The following is a 23,212-nucleotide window of genomic DNA, read 5'->3' as shown; positions in this document are numbered from 1 at the left end:
CATACATCCCAACCCTAACAAGTCTGTTCGAATGCCAGAAGCTCCGCCCACAGGTAGAAAAAAAAAATGACTGGTAAAGTAAACCTTCCTAAGGAGTGGCAAGGGGCGAGGACCCTACCTGTGAAGCCCCACGCCTCGGCCAAGAGGAAAGTACTCCAGGACATCAGGAAGAACAAGCCCGTCTCCAACAACTGGAACTCCCGTAACTTGGTGAACTTTGTCACGTAAGGCTGTCAAGGTTGGTAATGAGATCTCGTGATACAGAAGTGCGACTAGAGAGAAAATAAAAGGCGAAGCAAGGCAACTGTGCAAGGAGGGTTTTCCGGTCCAACACAAAAGTCATGGAATAAGGAGGCACCAAAGTGAAGGAACTCTTAAAATGAGCATCGCAGTCTTTGTGTCTGAGAGGAGGCCACACAGTGTTTTCAATCCAGTTGTTTTATGGGTATCACATGCCTTGCTGGCAACCACATCATAAAGGACAGGCAGAGACGGGAGTGACAGAGCAGACATACAACTGATTATTAATCTGCAACCCACATCGAGACAGCTTCCGTAATTATGGCGATTTACACGCACGAAGAATATGGCGTTTCCATGAGATTTCACGTTCCTTTCATCCCCTAGCACCTCTGTGATGCAGAGTCATCCGCGATGAAGAAACTGAGGCACGGCACCCACATACACTAATCTGAAAAGTATGTTGGTCAATGGGAGAAGGGCCTGTGTAGACCTGTGACAAATCTCGGACTGGAGTCTACGTTCCTTCAACAAGTGTACACCACAAGAAGATTACTAACAAGATCCACTCCCTACCCTCAAGGAGACTGTTAACGGGCATTGATAACAATCATCCTGCCTCCTCCTTCAGAACATCTTACTGTCTTTTCGTGCCTCATTCACTGTAAAAAGCAATAAGACAAGTCTCTTCCAGCGCAAAGCTGAAGTAGGGCAAACTTACAGATCCTTGAAAAAGTTTCTTTTTTTTTTAAAGATTTTAAGTAATCTCTACACCCAATGTGGGGCTTGAACTCACAACCCTGAGATCAAGAGTCACATGCTCTGAGCCAGCCAGGCGCCCCCATGAGTATTTGTTTTATATAAAAATGATCTAGTTCTAGAACTGGAAGCTCTGTAGAGGTCATCTAGTCCCACTCACCATCCCTGCTGGCCCTACCTGCCACCCTCCTATGCCGCTGAGGGCCCACAGGCTGAATGTCGGGGCTCCTACACAGAAGTGCCAAGAAGGCAGAGACCACGCATGTCTTGCCCATCTTTGATGCCCAGAGTGTAGCATCTGGCAAGCAGGAGGCAATCGGGAAGTGTTTTTTGAATGAACCTAAGAGTGACTTGCCCAACATCTACAATAGCAGACTGGTGGCAGTGCCAAAGCCTCCAGAACAGAAGGTTAAAACTGGTTAAGAGCTCAGATGAACTCTCATCTGTCCAAACCCAGGAAGCCTCTTTTGTTCAACTGGCATCGTGGTCCCACTCTTCTGTCTGTCCTATTCAACAAGGAGCGAACGAAGAGGAAGAGCCGTGTGGAATACCCAGAGGCTCTGTCAGATATACTTACCTTTACATCCACTTAGTCTACAACCCTGGAGGGCTCACTGTCTCTCGTTAGACTTTTGTAGTGAAGGTTTGAGGGCACGGAACCGAATGCAAAACAATGAAATTCCTTCACTTATTTGTCATTAAGAATGACTGATTGCCTAATGTTTTCAAGCCAAGTAATCGAAGGTTATAAGCCTAATGGTTATAACACAAGGACAATTATGGCGTTAGGAGACCGTGGAATACAGTATTAACCACTTTGTTGGGTTAACAGGGAAAATTAATAAAAGGATATTAAGGCTGTCACCACGCCAGTAGCGGCACCCATTGCGAAAGATCCACTGAAGATCCCAAGGAAGATCCCAATAGACTTGAACATGGCTGTGACATCAAAGGTGTGGCTGTTGTCTCCGGCTGGCTGGTATGCCACTATTGAGCTACAAAAGAGAGAGGTTTTGGCTTCTAGAAGCAGCTTTTACTTTAAAAACGATCTAAAACAATAATAAAATAAACACATCACCTGGTGTCGTAGAGCTTGAAAGATGAAATTGGGATCAGGGCGGGGGTTGAAGGGGAAGAGGACAAAAACTTTATTTTCCAATTGCCAAAACAAGGACAAACGGTTACCAAAACACCCTAGGGTGGGTCCAACTAGCAAGAAAACTCCGCTTTTACATAAAGGACCATTTCAGGAGACAGAACATTTTAAGGGTCTCTCTGTGAAGCTGTACCTAGCCTTTTCCGCAGCGACAACGTCCTGTGCAGCACTGGTCTTCTACGACTCTGTTTACTAGCACTGAGTGCCTACAAGCCCTAACACACTCATGTGAACGAACTAATGAAAAACTCCACTTATTTCCAGCAGAGGGATAAGAATATAATATAAACAATACTGCTCGATACTGCTCAATACTCAACCAGGTCACATTTTGTTCTCCTTGTCGACTTTTAGAATACCAGAATGGGCCCAATGCCTAACATCCATTCACTTACTAAAATGGACCTTTATGGGAAAATGGGCCTGAAAGTCCATCCAAGGAACTGGAATCCACTTGACAGTACTTTTAGCTTGCCCAGCTGGGTCTCCCCCTCAGACTTCTGAAAGAAAAGTCACTCTGCAAGAGGCCAAGACTAGAAATTACAGGAGACACTCTCCATCCTGAACTTACAGTCCAAACCTGGTCTAAAAATGCTTCTTTTTACAAGAGCTGCCCCAGGAAATAGAAATGGCTGAGAAAATCACTGCTGCCAGCAGGAGTCTGGTGAGAGTGCCTGCCATTACTAAATCAGTTCTCATTTCAGTTAATTGAGGTCCCGGTGTTTTTATAAAAAGTCTAGACTCAAAGATATTATAGAAGTCGTGTCACGGAAAAGGAGACAAAAACACATTCCTAGGAATATAATGAATTCTCCCTAGGGTTACTGCAATGTTTTTTTAAGGTTCAAGGCTGAAAAGTGGGCTTGCCACACCATGTACACCAAGTTCTTTTCATCCCCAGTTAAGTTAAAAAATTATTTTACTAAATAAGAAATGGCCTCTAATGTCATACTATCTGACCTACACATAAAGGGCCTCACCACCATAAATGAGATTTGACCACACAGTAACAGGAAAATGGAACAGCTGGCTGGAGAAAAGAAAGGATCTTGCTCCTACAACCTTCTTTCTCCTTGGTGACAGTTTTCAAAATGTGGCTGGAACAAAATATCTATGCCATGCCTCCTATGACTGTTTTCCGTGGATTTGCTCATGTAAATTCAAGACTCACACTAATTATTATATTGTTCTTTAATCACTAAAATGTACAAGAACACATGAAAGCATGGTGGACTGAGAACAGACGAGAGGCTTATGTTTTCTTATCTAATCCTGGCCTCTGAACTGACATCTTAGCTCATCTTTTCCGCAAATACTATTTTATCTTGAGGCAGCAATATTTTTATAAATACTTTAAAATTTTTTTTAATGTTTATTCGTTTTTGAGAGACGGAGAGACAGAGAGAGCACGTGTGAAAGAGAGAGAGTGCAAGTGAGAATGTGAGCAGGGGAGGGGCAGAGAGAGAGGGAGACGCAGAATCTGAAGTAGGCTCCAAGTTCTGAGCTGTCAGCACGGAGCCTGACATGGGGCTCGAACCCATGAACTGTGAGACCATGATCTGAGCCAAAGTCGGACATTCAATCAACTGAGCCACCAAGGCACCCCTGTAAATACTTTAAAAAAAAAACACTTTTGTATCGTCAAAGTAATGCCATGTATGATGTAGGAGGGAAATCATTCCTTCATTCTCCTGCCCTGACAGAGCTGTCCTATTTGCTTTCATTTCCTTCCCCTCTTCTTGTTACACGTGTGCTACTTGATGTTTAGTTTAATTATAGAGAATATATGGTTTTTAATTTTGCTTCTTCATCTGATGACATAAATTATTAGTCTCTCTAACCATGATTTTTAAGACTTCAAAGATGGGCCAGATGGGTTTAACAATTTGTTCAACCATTTCCCCACTGTTAGATATTTAAAAGTTGCTTCTAATATTTTTGCTATTCTAAACAAAAATGTGAAAGCATATTTGCACTTTTTACAAATTTTGGGCTATTCTCTTGTGTTATGTTCCTGGAAACTGGGTATTACTATACCTATGGCTCCTTTTACATGTTGTGCAACTTTCAAGTAGATCTGTTTTCAGAGGGAAATAGGACTGCTCTCTCAATGTTTTACTGATCATATCCATTGGCTTAGAAATATTGCTTAAAAAAATTTTTTTTAAGTTTATTCCTTTATCCTGAGCAGGGAGGGGCAGATAGAGAGGAAGAGAGAGAAAATCCCAAGCAGGCTCCACACTGTCAGCGCAGACCCCAATGCAGGGCTTGAACTCATGAACCGCGAGACCATGACCTGAGCCAAAATCAGGAGTCTGATGCTTAAATAACTGAGCCGCCCAGAAATTTTACCTCTAAAAAATATCCTACAGAAGTACTCACAATGATTCATAGAGATTTATACATGAATATGTTCACTGCAGTGCCATTCACAATAATACAACAGTAGAAAACACCACACATTAATCAATAGGGGACAGGAGAGGTAAATTTGTGGTGTATCCATACGATAGGATAATAGGAGTTATTAATATAGTAAAGTGTCCAAATGAGAAAAATGAGTTACAGAAGAATATGCTTAAGACTATGCCTTTTTTTTGCTTAAAATTAGTAATAAACGTATATGAATGTAACTATCCTAAAGGAGAAGTCTGGATGAAAACTTTAACAGTGGTTATTTCTGAGAGCTGAAGTTTCAGTAATTTTCTCCTTTCTAAGTTAAATACTTTTGAAATTTTTGTTACAAACATGTATTAATTTTATTATCATAAATCAGGACAAAAGATAGTATACAAAAGAGGAGGTGGTACTAATTTCAATGGTTAACAGCAATGTACAAGGGACCTTAGTTAGAATGCCAGGGTCTCTCGGTCCCAGCACTGTTGATATTTGGGGCCAGAGAATTATCTGTCGGGTGGCGAATGCCGTCCCGTGGATTAGGGGATCCTGAGCAACAGCCCTGGCCTGCAGCCACTAGACGGTATGGAATAAAGGCAACCATACAGGGCTAGAGAGTTGCTTAGCAGGAGCGGGTTGGCAGGACTGAATTCCTCAGAGGTTCAGACTCCTTCACCTGCAAACACCTTCTAATAACATACATAGTAATTCCTGTTAAGTAGATGAAAATATTGCTCCTTTCAGTAACTGTCTTTAAAAAGTGTATTATCTGACACTTCTAAAATTGACAAATGTTTCGGCAATGCTTATGTTAAATGAGAGGAATACAAACGGAACGGCAACGAGGGATTGCTCAATCACCAAATTGGCCAAAAGTTTGACAAATATTCTGTGGGTGAAGCTATGAGGAAACAGGCACTCCCATAATTCAGTGGTTCAAGTGCCAAATGGCATAATCTCTTTGACAGGCGATTTAGCAATGTCTAACAAAATTACAAACGTATTGACCCTTTAACACGTTAATCTCACTTCTGGAAAATTATCCTACTAATATACCTCAGTATGTATAAAACAGATGCGTTCAAGGTTAATCACTGTAGCATTGCCTGGGATAGCAAAGGATTGAAAACTCTTAAGTTTCCAGCAATAGGAGACTGATTAAAGAAACTACAATACAGTTCACGGTACAGTACCTAGATTGAGGAAACCTTCCGTATTGACATGGAAAGATCCCAGGATACAGTGCACGAGAGAAAGCTAGGTATGGAATGTATTTATCATGCTTTTAAATAAGAATAAAGAGGCAAGTAAGAATATTTATTCATATGTGTGTTTGCATCTGTATAAAGACATAGGAAGTCACACAAGAAATTAATAAAAGAGGTTACATATCAGCGGCTGGGGGACAGGCGGATGAGAACAGGAGTAAGAACGTGACTTTTCTAGGTCTCCTCTCCAAACAGTTTTGATTTCTGAACCATGTATATATGTTATCTGTTCCAAAAATATAATTTAATTAAAAGATAAATGTTCAGAGTATGTTAAAAAATTATACACACACCATAATCACAACCATGTAAAAATCGCATGAATAGACAACAAGAATACAAGGCAATGTCCTCGCATCTTTACAGTAATGGTCTTTAGGTGTGAGGAGGACATATCATTTTTTCTTCCTTTTTCTTCCTCGAATTTTCCATGTTGTCTGTAAGTATGCATTTCTTTAAGAGGAAGGAAAAAAAGCTTCATTCTTTCAAATGTCTGCATTCTTAACGCACTCCTTTCACTAAGGAACGTGTGGCTCCTAGCACGCTAACACTGAGTATACAGGACATAAGAAGGAAACAAACACTTACGAAGACAGCACTATGGCGACAGCATCATTGAGGACACTCTCCCCGAAGAGAAGTGCGTAGAGCTCAACATCCACTTGAAGCTCGTGGAATATGGCGAGGACAGTCACTAGCAAGGAGAAAGAATCGGAGGAATATTCAGATTCTACAAACTAGCAAGGAGAAAGAATCGGAGGAATATTTAGATTCTACAAATATAACACAGTCCCCTCCATACATGATTACCATGGTTACTTAGAAATTGATCTCTTCTGCTTAGGATCCAGTCCCCATAAATATTAGCTTACCATATTAAAGAGCAGGTAAGATCCTGGCGATACTTCTCTTTCCCCTAATTGTGTACCTGCAACATTTCCTTTATGTGACAAACAGCTGAAATTAACTTGGAGGACTGAGTTGGCCTACATGTGTCATGCAAATGCTTATATTCTTGTCTTGTGTATTTCTTTTCCGTAAAGAATATACACAGAATTTCTTACAGACCAGGCAATCATGAATCTTTGGTGAAGAAGGGTATTATGAAAAGCAGCTCTTCCTGCAAATTTCCTTTCTTCTTTGGAGACTTACAACTCATTTCTATTTGACTTGCAAATTTCAAGCACACTGGTTTAGCAAAGACAATAGGAAATGAAAGCATGAGTTTGGTATTGGTGGAGATGAAATTTATGACCAGAATTATAGATTCTATATTTAATTTAATAAGAAGCCAATGATCAGACTATTAGAGCTTGAGAAGATAAAAAAACAAAATCCTTCTTCCAGGCAACAATTCTATGAGACTTCTTAGAAAACCAGATGAGACCGAAGCTGCATTATAACTATGATTGCTGAGTCACACACAGCTCGCTCCCTACACAAACCCAAGCAGACATGAAAGAATATTATAACCAGAGATAGGAGAGCCCTTTCAAATGCCAACCAATAAAACAGGAAACTGGCATTTTAAAGGATGTAGTTTCTACTGCAAAGCATTTTGTCTGGAATATATGGCTACAAAAGCTTACTGAGAGGAAGAGAAAAGGAGGGCAAAAGCCCAGCTGAACAATTTCGCAAAGGGGATGTACGGCTCACCCTTCTAACAAGTAAACAATTAGAAAATAACAGCATTATTATAGGGGCAAATGCCTATATAACTCAGAAGAGATGTAACTGTCCAATTTAATACAAGCAAAACAGTTTTGCTAGAGCCATTCAGGCAATATTTTGTAACGAAAACAAAACCAGAAGGTTGAAGTAACGTAACTAGTCCAATTGACTTAGATTTCTCAGACAGTGCAGTCGAGGACCTTGCTTCTAAGCAAAGGGACACAGAAAACAGAGATGAGACCGGCTCCTTGCAAAACCCATCCTATGTACATACTGATAATGGGAGCAGCTCTGAACAGTACGGTGGCAGCCTTCATTGTCTTTAAGGGAACAATTTGATTTTCAGTTTTAAAAATGAAACGATGCTCGGCGTCACTCAGCATCAGGGAAATACATATCAAAACCACACTGAGATACCACCTCACACCAGTCAGAGTGGCTAAAATGAACGAATCAAGAGACTATAGATGCTGGCGAGGGTGTGGAGAGACGGGCACCCTCCTGCACTGTTGGTGGGAATGTAAACTGGTGCAGCCGCTCTGGAAAACAGTGTGGAGGTTCCTCAAAAAACTATCAATAGAACTACCCTATGACCCAGCAATAGCACTGCTGGGGATTTACCCAAGGGATACAGAAGTGCTGATGCACAGGAACACATGTACCCCAATGTTCATAGTGGCACAATAGCCAAATCATGGAGAGAGCCTAAATGTCCCTCAATGCATGAATGGATCAAGAAGATATGGTTTATATATACAATGGCATACATGGCAATGAGAAAAAATGAAATCTAGCCATTGGTAGCAAAGTGGATGAACCTGGAGGGAGTCATGCTAAGCAAAGTAAGTCAGGCGTAGAAGGACAGACACCATATGTTGTCACTCAGAGGTCTAACAGGAGAAACCTAACAGGGGACCATGGGAAGGGGAAAGCGGGGGAAAAGAGTTGGGGAGAGGGAGGGAAGCAAATCATGAGAGACCTTTGAATGCTGAGAACAAACTGAGGGCTGAGGAGGGAGGGGGGAAGGGGAAGGGGGGATGGTCATGGAGGAGGGCACTTGCAAGGAAGAGCACTGGGTGTTATATGGAAACCAACTTGGTAATAAACTATTTAAATTAAAAAAATGCTAAACTATACAAACGTCTCTCTAAAATGCCCTCTGAGCTTTATAAAATCATCTCGCAGAGAGCAGAGAACAGATTTTCCTGCTTCTTGTATATAATGCCCTGTGTTATCAGTTAACACAGGAATTCAGAGATAACCTTAAGATCCTACCTTTAACTGTGCTGGATGACAATTAAAGTAGATGATTAAGTGAACAAGGGCAAAATGTAAAACAGAAAAAAAACCTCTGCCAAGGTCCTAAAGCCCAGTAAAGAAACCCTGCATCCTTAGTTCAAAAATTGCTATGTCTTCAGCCTGCATATTCTCTGAATTTTTTAATATTTATTTTTGAGAGACAGAGTGCAGAGGGGGGGGGGTTCTGGGGGAGGGAGACAGAGAGAGAGAGAGAGGGAGACACAGAATCTGAAGCAGGCTCCAGGCTCTGAACTGTCAGCACAGGGCCTGATGTGGGGCTTGAACTCACAAACCATAAGATCATGACCTGAGCCGAAGTTGGACGCTTAACGGACTGAGCCACCCAGGCGCGCCCAATGTGCATTCTCTCTAGATTCCTAATGCGAATGCAGTTGTGAGGCTCACCAGTACTGTACTAGGAAAACTACAAACTAACTCCATACAATTACATTCATTCTCCAGCTGTGCTATTAACAAAACTACTTCATAGCCATAAAACCAACTTTATAAAAAACAAGTCTTTCATGTATAGTAAGGCCCACCCATGATGCCAAATCACTTAGAGAGGCACAATTGCCTTCTTTCTTAATATATATTTATAGATATTTTTATTTTACTTGAGAGAGAGGGAGAGCAAGTGGGAGAGAGGGGCAGAGGGAAAGAGAATCTCAAGCAGGCTCCATGGTCATAATGGAGCTTAATGCGGGGCTCGATCCCATGACTCTAGGACCATGACCTGAGCCAAAATCAAGAGTAGGACACAACCGACTGAACCACCCAAGTACCCCACACACCTGCCTCATAACAGTCATTTAAAAACTGTTTTTCTTACTCTTAAATGCAGATGGTTGAATATAAACAGAAGAGTTTTAAGGAACTGGTTTTCCAGAAGCTTGAAAGAATATGCCATTATTACTGATTTTCAATAATCTAGTACATACTCACCAAATACCCAGTTACTAAAGATAGACACCAACCTGAATTTCTGAAGAGGAGGCCTTAGAGCTCTCCTCTAAATAGCATTAAACTGTGGACCAGTAATGAGCAAATGTAATAAAATAACATAACATAAAATAAAATAATGAAAATAAAATAAATAAAAATAAAATGTATGCTTAACCCCAAAGGGCCCATATGTTGCTCCTGCCTCTACAGCTGGAAAGTGTACCACTATGGGAACTTATGAATTCTACACCTGAAGGAAGGCTAGCGCACACGTCCCTTTGCCAGCCACACACTGTGCCTTCAGTACTTGAGAACGTCAGCGTCCCTCTCGCGGACACATACCTGGGTCAGTGGCTGACACAATGGCACCAAAAAGCAGACAGTCTGTAAAGTAAAAATCTCCCGCAAGCTGTCCGGTTACTTTCATCAGCGTGACGCAGCCATACATTATTGACCTGGTCAAGAAACACATTTCTACTTTAGAGAAAACAGTAACTGTTCCAGAAGTGAGACTATACTGAGAAGAAGAAGATGGGTCTACTGCAGTACTCTGTGACTGATCCCATATTTAACTCATGTCATTTAAATATGGTAATACCTTGGCCTTAAGGAAAATTCAAACAACTTGTTATGTCTGTGAATATATTTTACAGAAAAAGGTCCTTAGACACACTCAGGAACACAATACTGCATAAACTGAATACACATTATTTAAAAAGCATCATTTGAAGGATAAAAAAGTGTTTTAACCTTCAAGTACTTACCCAATTACAAAACAAGAAATCGCTGTTCCAAGAAAGGCGTATGCCAGGATAGACCCAAGGTTTCGAAAGAAATGTCTCTGACAAAAAAAAAAAAAAAAAGTTATAGTGAGGTAGAATACTTACCAATTATTTGAAAAAGAAAAGGCTTTCTATTCTAGTCTGCTTTGCTAATATTAAATGCATTATTCATTAAAGGAAATAAGAGGAAGAATTTTTGTACAGGCATAAATTTCAGCAAGGAGAGAAGGGAGGGAAACCTGGAAAGAACTGTCTGTTTCTGAAGCGACAAAGATGACAAAGCCCATGGAATTTAAGGTTTTTCAAAGCATATGAAATACAAAAACACTTACTCTTTTCAGACTATATCCTGCATAAAATATGATAGGAGGAAGCAATATGTTGAAAAATACTTCTGGATCAAAGGTAACCTGTTAAAATGAAGAGTTCTTTTAGATGAATTCCCTTAGGAGACCTCGTTATTACATTACCAAATTATCAAAAAGCATAAAGATTGAATTTTAAACTGGTGAAAGGCAAGAATATTACCATGGTAACTGCAAAACATTTCACATAGGATAGCTGTTGTTCTATTTCACAACCAAACAACAAGGAGACAGTGTCAGAGCATTCTGTTAGGTAGTATCTGTGGAAAGCGCGTTAAAATACTAGGACATTAGAGGTTGGGGGGGGGCTCAGTAGGTTGAGTGTCCAACTTCGGCTGAGGTCATGATCTCACGGTTTGTGGGTTTGAGTCCCACGTCGGGCTCTGTGCTGACAGCTCACAGCCTGGAGCCTGCTTCACATTCTGTGTGTCCCTCTCTCTCTGACCCTGCCCCGCTCATGCTCTGTTGCGTGCTCTCTCTCTCTCTCTCTCTCTCTCTCAAGAATAAATAAACATTAAAAAAATACTATGACATTAAAAATCTTAAAAATGTGAAAGGTGTGCCTGGGTGGCTCAGTGTGTTAAGCATCCAACTTCAGCTCAGGTCATGATCTCACGGCTTGTGAGTTCAAGCCCCGCGTCAGGCTCTGTACGGACAACTCAGAGCCTGGAGTCTGCTTCGGATTCTGTGTCTCTCTCTGTCCCGCCCATGCTTGCACTCTGTCTGTCTGTCTCTCTCTCAAGAATAAAAAAAAAACATTTAAAAAACTTTTAAATAAGTTTTTTAAAAATATTAAAAATGAGGAAAATATGAACCTATCTTTGCTTTAAATAAAGGAGACCCCCAAACTGGTAACAAAATTTGGGGGTGTGGCATTATTGCTGGCAAGAAGGAACAGCCTTCTTGCACAGAGAACATCTCTAAAAGTATAGAGCATATTATCATAGTAAAAAAAAGTCTGTAGGACTAAGATTTCTAGTCCTGACAGCCTATTTCTTTTAATATCTATTCCCTGTAAAAATATAGATACTCCCTTCTGTTCATGAGGCTACAGTAGGATCTGACATGCACAGAAAGCAGCTATACACATACCCATGCTAAGATGTCATTTGTTAGAACTTTTAAGGAACTGAAATTTTCCACAGGTGGAAAGAATTCTCGCTGCAAAGTAAATGAAGCTCGTATGAAATTTTAAAAAGCATTAAAAATGGTCAGGACCACAACCACGTACCTATGAGAGCCGATTCCTGCCCATGCAGAAGACAGAAGTGGAGGCAAATGGCCAAGGGTGGGCGGAAAAAAAGAGACATGCGCAGAGAGCCCTTAGAAGCTTCCTGGGTGGGGGTGGGGGCTATGACGGGGACAGGAGAAAGCAGCTCCAGGAATGTCTGGGAGCCAGTAAGACTACAACACAGCCTCCTACATAAAGCCTTATGCACAGCCTGGTACAATAACTGATACTCAGAATGGGGACCCTGAAGTTGTGCCAGATTATGAATCAAAGAAAGATTAAATTGTCCTCAGTAGAGAATACAATCAAAGCAAGAAAGAGTTCAAAGAAATATTAATGGGATATTTTAGGAATTATCAAACTCAATGTGCTGATGTACTATAAAACTCTAAAGACCATCTGCAAATTGAAAGAAATGCTTATAAATTCTGCTGAAGTCAATGCTGGTCACCATTTATTACAACTATAAACATCATGGAGTGAAAGGAGAAGGATTATAGTACTTAGTCTCCATCAGAAAATGAAATGTACAGATGCCCATTTCCTTAGCATTACATTTGTTAATTGAGATTTTTCTCCATTTTAAAAGACTCATTTTAAACAGCATTAAAATTCATTATTAATTTTTCTCCTGAATCATTTTGCTGCTAGTTATCCATTTTCTTAAAAAAAAAAACCCAAATATTCCCTTTAAATGAGAACTTACCTTTCTAAGCATTTCATTATCTTGCACGTTATTGAGTTCATGTGAACTAATCTCTCCTTTAAGTGTATATTCATAAAATTTTCCACTAACATTTACCAATAAGGTAGTTGGGCTTGACTGCACTTCACAGCTCAGGGTCACATTATTTACATCGCTTGGGACATGAATGCCATATCGAAGCACAAGGCCCACCAAAAGACCTGGAAATAATAAAAAGGAACCATATAAGCTCTTCTTTAGGACAAAGACTATTTCTTTTGTACCCCATACACACCTTTGGATTAACTGCAGAACTCTTATGATAGTCTCCTATGCTTCAGAACCAATGCAGTTACAATTTTTAAAGTATTACTAAATTCACAAATCTGAGTCCAATATTCATATACTCCAGTGGGACAAGAGGGGAAAACATTCCCTAGGGTACAGCATATAACATTGCATTTCTAAATCAAGATATAGGTAAGCGATTAGGAATGTAACAAAATGAAAAAACACCTTCAAATTATCTATACACAGAATATGCTCTAAGGTGTCCCAAACTGACAATGTGATTATGTTAGAAATACGTTTACCACCTCCCCCTCCATCCACCAATTCACAAGACTCTTAAACACACAACATTTCTCAAGTTATTCCTACAGTACCGGGCTGGCCAAATCACACACACTTAACAAATTGGAACATCAATAATATTTGTAGATTGGCGGAGTTTTTCTACCAGTAAAAAGTCAGATTTTAATTTTAAAATATGTGCTTTAAAATCAAAACATGGCATAGAAGTTCTCAGCCTGGCACTTTGACCTCAACATATTGCTAGACCTGTTCTTGGATTAGCCTATTGATATTCGAGTGTGCACAAATAAAACCTATATTGATCAAACTATTTAATAATGGCTTTACTGAGATGTAATTCACATGCCATAAAATTTACCCTTTTAAACCATATGATTCAGTGGCGTTTAGTATATTCACAAAGTTGTATACTGATCACCACCATCCAACTCCAAAACATTTTCATTGCTCCAAAAAGAAACCCCATACCTTTTAGCAGTCATTTCCACTCCTCTCTACTGCCAGCCCACTAATCTATTTTCCCTATATATAGATTTGCCTATCCCGGACATTTCATATAAATAGAATCCTGTAATATGTGACTTTTTTATGTCTGCATTCTTTATGTAGCATCATGCTTTTAAGGTTTATCCATGTTGTAGCATGTATTCATTCCCTTTCACAGTCAAATAATAATACTCCATTGTCTAGATATACCTCAACTGTAAACTGAGCTCAAACTTCTGGATCTTTGCTTAACTCCAAGATATACAGCATACCACTAGCACTTACGTTTTACCTCCCTGTTGCCTTTCACGCTAACTTGCCAGCCATCCTTTTAACGTATGTGAACAGAGTACTATGCTGATAAGGTCTCGGGGGTTCAGAGATGAAAACAACGTCCCTCGTCCAAGTAGCCCTCAGTCCAGTTAGCGAAAACAGACCAAATAAACAATTACAGCACAAGGTGTTACACAAGGTGTTATAAAAACAGAAAAGAGGTACCTAACCAAGCCTGAGGAAGTGGGACAACAGGGAAGGCCTTCCAAAGGTGCCACCTAAGCAAGGGAACAAAGTAAAAGGTTTTCCAGGTGGGAGGTACAGTAGTACACACCCAGTCACGGAAGGGCGAGAGAACACAGCCCAATCAGGGGACCCTGCGCGCCTCAGTATGGCTGGGTTACAAAGCACAGAGTTGAGGTGTGAAAGATTGGCAGGAGCTGAGTCATAAAAGACCTCGCGAGTTGGGGAAGGGAGTTTACACCACATCTTGAAAGCAAAAGGAAGTCATAGAAGGGTTATAAATAAACAGGGGCTTGACATCAGATTTCTATTTTAGAAAGAGATGGCTGGTCTAGACTATGGAGGCTCAACAAGGCCAGACAGAAGGCCACTGCAGTCATTCAGGCACTAGGAGGTTAGGGCTTACTCTAAGACAGCAGAGAAAGGGAAAGAGAAAGATTTTTAGGAAGCATTATCTTTTAGAAGAATTCAGTGGCTGAGCAGACCAGGAGGAAGGGACACTGGGAGGAAGACTGGGAGCCAAAGCGACTTGGCAACTCGGTGGGCAAGCTGGCTTGAGCCACGAGAATGGTAGCAGCAGGGCTGTCCCGTGAGAAAGGGAAAAGATTCACAAGGGGAAACGTACAGTTCTGTTTTGGAAATGCTGAGTTTGATGTACCTGTGACACATGCACAGTGGAGTATGTGGGATCTGAAGCTCAAGGAGGTACGGGGTCACAAGTGGAGATGGCTGAAGTCAGGTGCCTTTGGGATTACCTGAGGAGCAAATAAAATGGGAGGAGGACTATGGCTATATGACCAGAGTTTTATCCCAACATTTAATAGCCAACATGAAGGAGCTGGTAGACGAGGGGCAGCTGATGGAGGAGTCTAAAAAGGAAAAGCAACAGGACCAGGAAGAGGAGAGGAGGAAGTGATGGAAACTAGTTAATGCTGCAGTAAAGTCAAGGAAGACAGGTGTTAAGAAGTGTCCACTGGGTTTGGTAACGAGGAGCTCATAGGTGACCCTGGTAAGGTAGCAGTAGGGGCAGAAGCCAGACCAGAGTGGGAAGTGATGAAATGGGGGGAGAGGAAAGGAGCTAAGAAGTGGGGAGGGAGCAGAGATGAGACATTCTCCAAGGCAACTCACAGTCACACGGTTTTTAAAGTGAGCAGCAATGAGTAACTACTCCATAGTATGATGATCTCAACCTTTTAAAAGGTTTTAACAAAGTTTCTGATTGAATATAAATGAAAGAGAAAATATTTGCAAACCATATATCTGATAAGAGACCAATATCCAAAATACATAAAAAACTCACATAATTCAATAGCAAAAAAAAAAATCCTATTAAAAAATGGCCAGAAGATCTGAACATTTTTCTGAAGAAGACATAAAGATGGCCAACAGGTACACGAAAAGATGCTCAATATCACTAAGCATCAGGGAAATGGGGAAATGCAGATTAAAGTCATGGAGAGATTATCTCATACCTGTTAGAATGACTAAGTCTTGACTGAGACTTGACTAAAAGACAAAATATAACAAGTGTTGGCAAGGACGTGAAGAAAAGGGAGCCCTCGTGCACTGCTGTGGGATTGTAAATTGGTGCAGCCACTATGAAAACTAGTATGGAGGTTCCTCCAAAAATTAAAAATAAAATTCCCATATGATCCAATAATTCTACTTTTGGGTATTTATCTGAGGTAAACAAAAGCACTAACTCAGAAAGATAATATGGACCCTCACGTTCACTGCACCATTATCTACACTAGCCAAGATATGGAAACAACCTAAATGTCCATCAATGGACGAATGGAGAAAGAAAATGTGGTGTGTATACACACACACACACACACACACACACACACACACACACACAATGGAATATTACTCAGCCATAAAAAAGAATGAAATCTTGCCATTTCAACAATATGGATGGACTCTGAAGGGATTATGCTATGTGAAATAAATCATACAGAGAAAGACAAACACCATATGATATCTCTTATTATGTGGAAACTAAAACAAAACAAAACAAACCCAAAACCAAGCTCATGGATACAGAGAACAGACTGGTGGTTGCCAGAGACAGGGGGTGGGCTGGGAAGTGGAAGAAATGAGTGAAGAAGTATACATTTATTTTAAAATTTTAAAAATAGAGGTGCCTGGGTGGTTCAGTCAGTTAAGCATCCGACTCTGGATTTCCGCTCAGGTCATGATCTCATGGCTTGGGACTTCGAGCCCCACGTCTGGCTCTGTGCAGACAGCGTGGAGCCTGCTTGGGATTCTCTCTCTTTTTCCCTCTCCCTTGGCCCCTCCCCTGCTCCTGCTCACTGTCTCTGTCTTGCAAAATAAATAAATAAACTTATAAAAAACTGTTTAAAAAATTTTTTAAATGATAGATACACTGTGAAAATATCCAACCTCTAGAAACCAAAATGAAAAAGTGATGGCTGGGTATCAACTGGGTTTGATAAACATAACCTGGGTGAGAAAAGTCTGTTGGTCCACAGTCATCCTGCCTATGTGATACACAAAGAGCTCTTTTCTCTCCTGTCCCATAAGACCCCCTAATGAAGAGGCACAGAAAAAGTTACCGCCTTTTTATGCAAAACTCTCAGCTAACCTACCGCAAATAATAATAACAGCAGTACAAATTCTTTCCAAGTCCTGAAGCCTGTCTGTGCAAGGAATGGGGTCTACTGGTTCCAGGGCACTCTGACTTGATGCTGAAACGTCAATGGGTGCCTTGAGGAGGGCTCTGCCCTTGGACAAATTTGGAACACACACTTAGGCAGTTAAGACTTCAGCAAGGAGCATGATCGCTTAGGTTGGAAAAAATCAAGATCCTTCTATTACAGCAGCAGACATCTGAAAAACTGGAATTTCTCTGAATAAAGTTGACAGTTCAAGTTAATTGGGGGTCTGTGAAAGGTCAAATCATAATCAAGGAGTTAAAGCAATTCTCAGTCAAGAGAAAGTGAACAAAAAGGGTGCTTTGTTAAAGGGATAAGGCAGAAACTTCTGACCTCCTACGTAGAGGCACAAAAAATATTGATACCACGAAATCTAAAATCACCACTCACAGGCAACAAAGAATACAACCACAAAGAGATATCTTTCACAGAATAGAGAGGCCCCACCCCTCCTACACATTCCTGACCCTCTGGTGTTGGAAGCCCTCCCAGGAATAAAGAACTCACTATCATCACCCGTGGCCACAACACTGTATAGGTCTGCCTGGTCAATGGAAACTGGTTTTCTAATGGATTTCAGCCCATTCTCCCAGGCTACCACACTAGAAGCCTCTGACAATCAAAAATATGGAAGAATAAGGGAGCCCAGGGGGCTCAGTCGGTTAAGTGTCCGACTTTGGCTCAGGGCATGATCTCGAGGTCAATGGGTTCGAGCCCCGTGTCGGGTTCTGTGCTGCCAGCTCAGAGCCTGGAGCCTGCTTCAGATTCTGTGTCTCCCTTGCTCTCTGCTCCTCCCCCATTCATGCTCTGTCTCCCTCTGTCTCTCAAAAATAAATAAAAGTTAAAAAAAAATTTAAAATATGGAAGAACATCACTGGGATATGTGATGTGGCCAACATTGATAGAATTTCTATAGATTAGGGACACCTGGGTGGCTCAGTCAGTTAAGCATCTGACTTCGGCTCAGGTCATGCATGATCTATCTCACGGTTCGTGGGTTCAAGCCCCATGTTGGGGTCTGTGCTGACAGCTAGCTCAGAGCCTGGAGCCTGTCTTTCAGATCCTGTGTCTGCCTCTCTCTCTGACCCTTCCCCTGCTTGTTCTCTCTCAAAAATAAATTTTAAAAAATTAAAAAAAAAGATTTTCTACAGATTAACAAGTGTATGTATGTACATATATATTGATATACACATATCTGTGTCTGTGGGTGTGTATGTATATAACATTTACCTTCTTATTGAAGAATGCTGTTAGATTTTGTTTTAAAAGTTAACTTTAAGACAGGCAAGAAAAAGCAAGGCCTTTGCCAGCCTCTGGTTAGTTTTACATGTGTTTACATTCATTTTTTTTTTTTTTGTCTTCTAGCACATTCACTATAGTAGCTCTTCCAACCTTTACCCTCCTTCTCAGATTCTCAATTTCACTGCCTACTTTTCAGAGAAGCTACAGGCCATCTGATGTACGCTGCCTCAATCCCATGCCTCTTCATGTCAACATTAGCCTATTTCCCCTAACCCCCCTTTGGGGAAAGATCAACCTCTTTTCCAAGGGAATCCTTTCGCCTAGCACCCTGAATCAATCAATCTCCATCCTAATTTTTTCGGCACATATTATCTGATCCTCATAACCTTACGCAGTAGACACTACTATAAATCTCTCAGTCACTGTTTCCTCATCACTAAAACGGGGATAAATGACTTGCCCAACAGTATTTGGCATTACGTGATAAAAACCAGCATTGAAATCTGGTTTTTCTATTTCCAAAGCCTCTCTAATTTTCTGATCATCTCTTTGCTCTCACTATTAAACTGCTTCAGTGGTTAAGGTCTCCATTCTCACAATCCACCTCCAAAACCCCTACAGCTGTTAAGTATTAGCTTTCTACATATCTGATCTTTCTTATGAAATTTAGTACAGCATAGTGTACTATGTTTGAGAAAAAGCACAACTTCAACAGTCAGATAGATGTATTAATTCTGGCTCTATCAAGTTCTAGTCTGTGACCTTAGGGTAGATAACCTCTCACTGGACCTCAGTTTTCTCAAATGTAGTGATGAGAATACTAACCAATTTATCTTGATAGTTAAGCTTTATCTCTTCAATATAAAGCAATATGGTTCAGGGCTAAGAGAACAGGGCTTCTGAACCAGGCTGACTGGGTCTGAATCCTGGCTCAATTCTTACAAATTACGTGACTTCAGGCAGGTCATTTAACCTCTCTCTGCCCCAATTTCCTTACCGGTAAATGAGAAATATAATAGTACCCATCTCACAGGGTTGTTAGGAACTTTAAATGAAGTGATACTTGTAGAGTGCATTATAATGCTCAATAAACATTACCTATTAAGGCACCAGATCATTAATTGCTTTGTGGGCAGGGATGAACACTCATATCTGTATTTCCCATCACATCTCATACGTCAAAGATACTTGATATTTACTGATGAATTGCAGCAGGTAAGTGTAGGACCCTGGATGCTCCAAGTTTCAGGCAAAATATTTCTTCCCTGTCCCTTGCTTTTTATACAACCTGTAAGCACACTACAGTGAGTGGTCACTTTTCAGACTTAATTAACTACCCTGTGAATTTTTACTAATTGTGACTCGCTTTTAAGCAAGCGAGCCCAATGAACAGAACACGTGGGTGCTTTCACACTCTGTTGGCTGTAGCAATTAGGCTATATGACATTCTAGATCTAGAAACTGACCATATTGGCATTTCTTTTCTTTTCTTTTTTTTTTTTTACTCTTGATTGTCAAACATATAAAGGAGAGGCTTATTTTAAATAGCATTTCCCCAGGATTTAGGTAGCTACACTGACATCACGGAAATAAAACGAGCAGTGGGCTCAATCTTGGAGGGCTGGATAGTCCCAGAGCAAGGAACCTATTCCTCTGGAATTCAAGCTGAAAATTAAAGGTCTTAAAATAATATATTAACATACCAGCTATGATAGTGTCAGAGTCATAAGAAAAGGTAAATAGCAGACAGTAATTAGGATTTAAAAACATCAATGTCCATTGCACTGAAAATACTTGGACCCAATCCCATCTATTCTCAAATTGGACTTGGGAGTTAGGACGCTGTTGATCTATAGTCTCCATTGCCATTCTGAGAAAATGGAACAGGCTGAAAAATACCCAAGTACTGGCAAACCAAGCCCAGAACTGACTCCTGGATAATATCCTCCTACTTTATATTCTGCAAGGGACACATCTGTTTTTCCTTCACAAGATACTGACACTAAGGTATTCCATCACCTTTCACTAACTCAGACACACCAGGAAATGCAGTCAGTAATCCCACTTTTCTATTTAGCTCAAGAGTTAGAGGAGGTTAAAGATATCAACTACCAAGGAGCAGATATTTCCAGGGCAATTCTAAGTCCTTGTTTGAGATTTAAAAAGCAAAACAAAACAAAGCACTGTGTTTGCCTCTTAACTCATAAGAGGGAGCAATGAAAAGAACTGTTCCGAGCCTAACCTGAGCCAAGGCAGTTATGGGAGCAGTAACAGTAGTATCACAGTTAGCATTTATTGGACATGTACTTAGGGGTCAGATACTACGTTAAAAACATTTCTTCCTCACAATAATCCAACTGTCATGTTTCCCAATTTACAGATGACAGTGTAAGAGGGTACGGGATTCTGCCTAAAAACAGATGGCACACGGGTACAGGAACCCAGGCTGACGCTAAAGCAGGGGTTGGTAACCTACAGCGGCGGTTTGTTTTTGCATGGTCCAAGAGCTAAAAACAGTTTTTACATTTTTTAGGTTTATAAATGGGTCGTAAAAAGAAAAAAGCAAAAAGAAGAAAACGCAGCAGAGACACAGAGACCTATGTGACCCACAACAGTAATTACTGTCTGGCTCTTTAGAGAAAAAAACTAGCAGACCTCTGGTCTAAAGAGTTGCACCTTTAGCCACTACATCGTACTCGCTCTCCATTTGGAGGAAAGAGGGCTCTGCAATCCGTTCCTTATTTTAACACCATAATACTCTCTTGGCATTTGACTAAGTTTAAGATGCCATTATTTTGTTTATATGACCTGTCCACCCAAGAAAGCAAAGTTCCTTGAAGGTGGGGATCCATTTCTTTATATTTTCTGTGCCTAATACATAGTTGGCTGCCTGGCAAATGTTTGTAGAGGGCAGTAAATATAAATAAATCGTGTGTACATTTGATTTGTAAATGTATCTATTGTTATACAAGAAATTATATAGAGATGTGAAGCTCATCTGGCTGGTTTACCTTAAGGGGCGCTGCAAGTAAAACGCAAAGAATATGAAACATGAAAACCAGCTAATGTGTCTAAAAAACTAAGAATCCTAGGGAGCAGTGAGAGTTGCACACAGGCTTAGAATTGTATTACCTTACAAATGAAAAATAAGCCTGAGTTCATGCATTCTCCTGATGCACCCAACTACGTTGTTTGGCCACCCTTGAGATGCCCGTTCAGGAAGTCTGTAGTTACTGGAATGGGCTGGGGGGGCGGGGGGCGGGGGGAAATGTTTTTTTGTGCCAAGGCTGCTTCTACCTGTTCGTGAGTCTGCGGAACAAAGCTTGAGGAGCTCATCAGTGTAAGCCTGTTCTATATGAAGATTCATGGACCGCAGGTAAAAGACCTGTCCACCCTCATCTCTTCAGCCACTATACACCCTCACAATCACATTAAGTCAGCAATATGTATCTTTCCGTCTCCTGAGGCCTCTTGCAGGCCAAACCCCTGTGAGCCCATGGTTGGCTTTGCCCTTCTCTCCTTAGGAACAAAATACAAAAATGCATCAACAAATCTCAAAAGAAAGCCCACTAAGACACAAGGGCTGAAGCCATTTACTCAACGATCCGTCAGTAACGTTAGGCCACCAGCAAGTCACCCATCCTGCAGATGCGTGGTGCTCCTAATTACTGTTTGGTTGAACTGTCCTCATCATCCTGTAGTACAACACACTGCTGGGAGACCTTTAAGGCTTCCCTGTCCTCACCTCGGCACGGCCGAGCTTAGGAGGGTCGGCCACACGTACCCTAATCAGATATTACAAGCGTAGTACAATAAACCAGGGCGTCGCGAAAAAATACCCTAAGCCTTCTTCATTAGCTCCTTTCGCGTTCAGGCGTTCACTCGGGCTACAGGGGCGTGAGGTTTTCAGTCTCAACCCCTAAAGGACAGGGCGTAGCAAGAGCGGGGGTGATGGATAAGGGGGGGTCTCCGGCTCCAAGGGGACGCCAGATTCTGAGCAGAGGAGATACCACTGCAGCTTCAAGGGACCTTAAACAAACTGACATCCCAGAGAAACGGATCGCTATGCTGTCTTCCCCTCCCCCAGTCCCCAGCCCAATCCGAGACACCGCACCCACTCCCTTCCCATCCTCAGTCCCGGGTCCCGAGCTCGGTAGGCAGAGGCCCCGGGGCGGGGCGGGGGGGGGGGGGATGCGCGGAAGAAGGGGGTGGGGTCGAAGTAAAAAAAGGTGTGGACACGCAAAGCAAAGGGGGTGCGAGGCAGAGAAACCTGGGGACGAGGCTGAAAAGGAAACGAGGGAAGGCTGAGAAATGGGGGTGCACAGCAGGAAAAAAGGGGGGGGCGAGGCAGGGAAACGAGGGTGACGGGGCAGGCGAGGCAGAAAATAGAAGGAATGACAAGGGGAGCCGACCTACAGGCCGGGCAGGGCCAGGAGAAGAGGCGAAGCAGCCGGCGTTCAGAGAAAGGGGGAGCGCCAGGGGGCGGACATGGGTTGAGGCACTTGCCGTAAATCATAGCCAGGCCGGTTTCGTGCAGGAAGCGGGCCCGGCGGTGCTTGAAGAGCCAGATCGTGAGAATGGTGAGCGTGAGCAGCAGGATGAAGATAAGCAGGTTGGCGCTGTCCTGCCGGTGGCTCTCCTCCGCTTGCTTCTCGGACACGATCTCCTCGTCCATGGCTCTCGCTGCTCCGCCGGCGCCGTCCGAAGCCCCGGCCCAGCTAAAGACGCCCACTGCGAGGAGCAACCAGAGCGGCCGCATTAGCCGGCGGGCCCCGGGGCCGCCGCCGCCGCCACCGCGGCAGAGGGGCGCCCGCAGCCAGCCTCGTCGAGCCATGGCTCCCCCGCCCCCCGCCCCGCTTCTCACCCGCAGCCGCCAGCGGTCGGACCACTCCCCGAGG

General features: G+C 41.9%; 1 protein-coding gene across 3 annotated transcripts in view; it reads right to left on the bottom strand.

The window, feature by feature from the left end:
- Positions 1–23,212, bottom strand: part of SLC9A6 (solute carrier family 9 member A6) — a 52,806-nt gene extending 29,594 nt beyond the window's left edge. For 2 of the 3 annotated variants that reach the window (XM_029930159.1, XM_029930161.1), the window contains exons 1-8: positions 22,821–23,148; positions 12,820–13,019; positions 10,850–10,927; positions 10,500–10,576; positions 10,078–10,190; positions 6,409–6,514; positions 1,853–1,994; positions 119–224 (exon numbers count right to left, since the gene is read on the bottom strand). In XM_029930159.1, coding sequence (XP_029786019.1) covers positions 119–224; positions 1,853–1,994; positions 6,409–6,514; positions 10,078–10,190; positions 10,500–10,576; positions 10,850–10,927; positions 12,820–13,019; positions 22,821–23,148 — 1,150 coding nt within the window. Of the gene's footprint in view, positions 1–118; positions 225–1,852; positions 1,995–6,408; positions 6,515–10,077; positions 10,191–10,499; positions 10,577–10,849; positions 10,928–12,819; positions 13,020–22,820; positions 23,149–23,178 lie in introns of those variants that run through there. The other variant, XM_029930160.1, reaches the window with a different exon arrangement.

Source organism: Suricata suricatta, chromosome X (assembly GCF_006229205.1).
Source record: "Suricata suricatta isolate VVHF042 chromosome X, meerkat_22Aug2017_6uvM2_HiC, whole genome shotgun sequence".
NCBI lineage: Eukaryota > Metazoa > Chordata > Mammalia > Carnivora > Herpestidae > Suricata > Suricata suricatta.
Note: the sequence above shows the minus strand (reverse complement) of the source record. Positions and strands in the feature narration are given on the sequence as shown.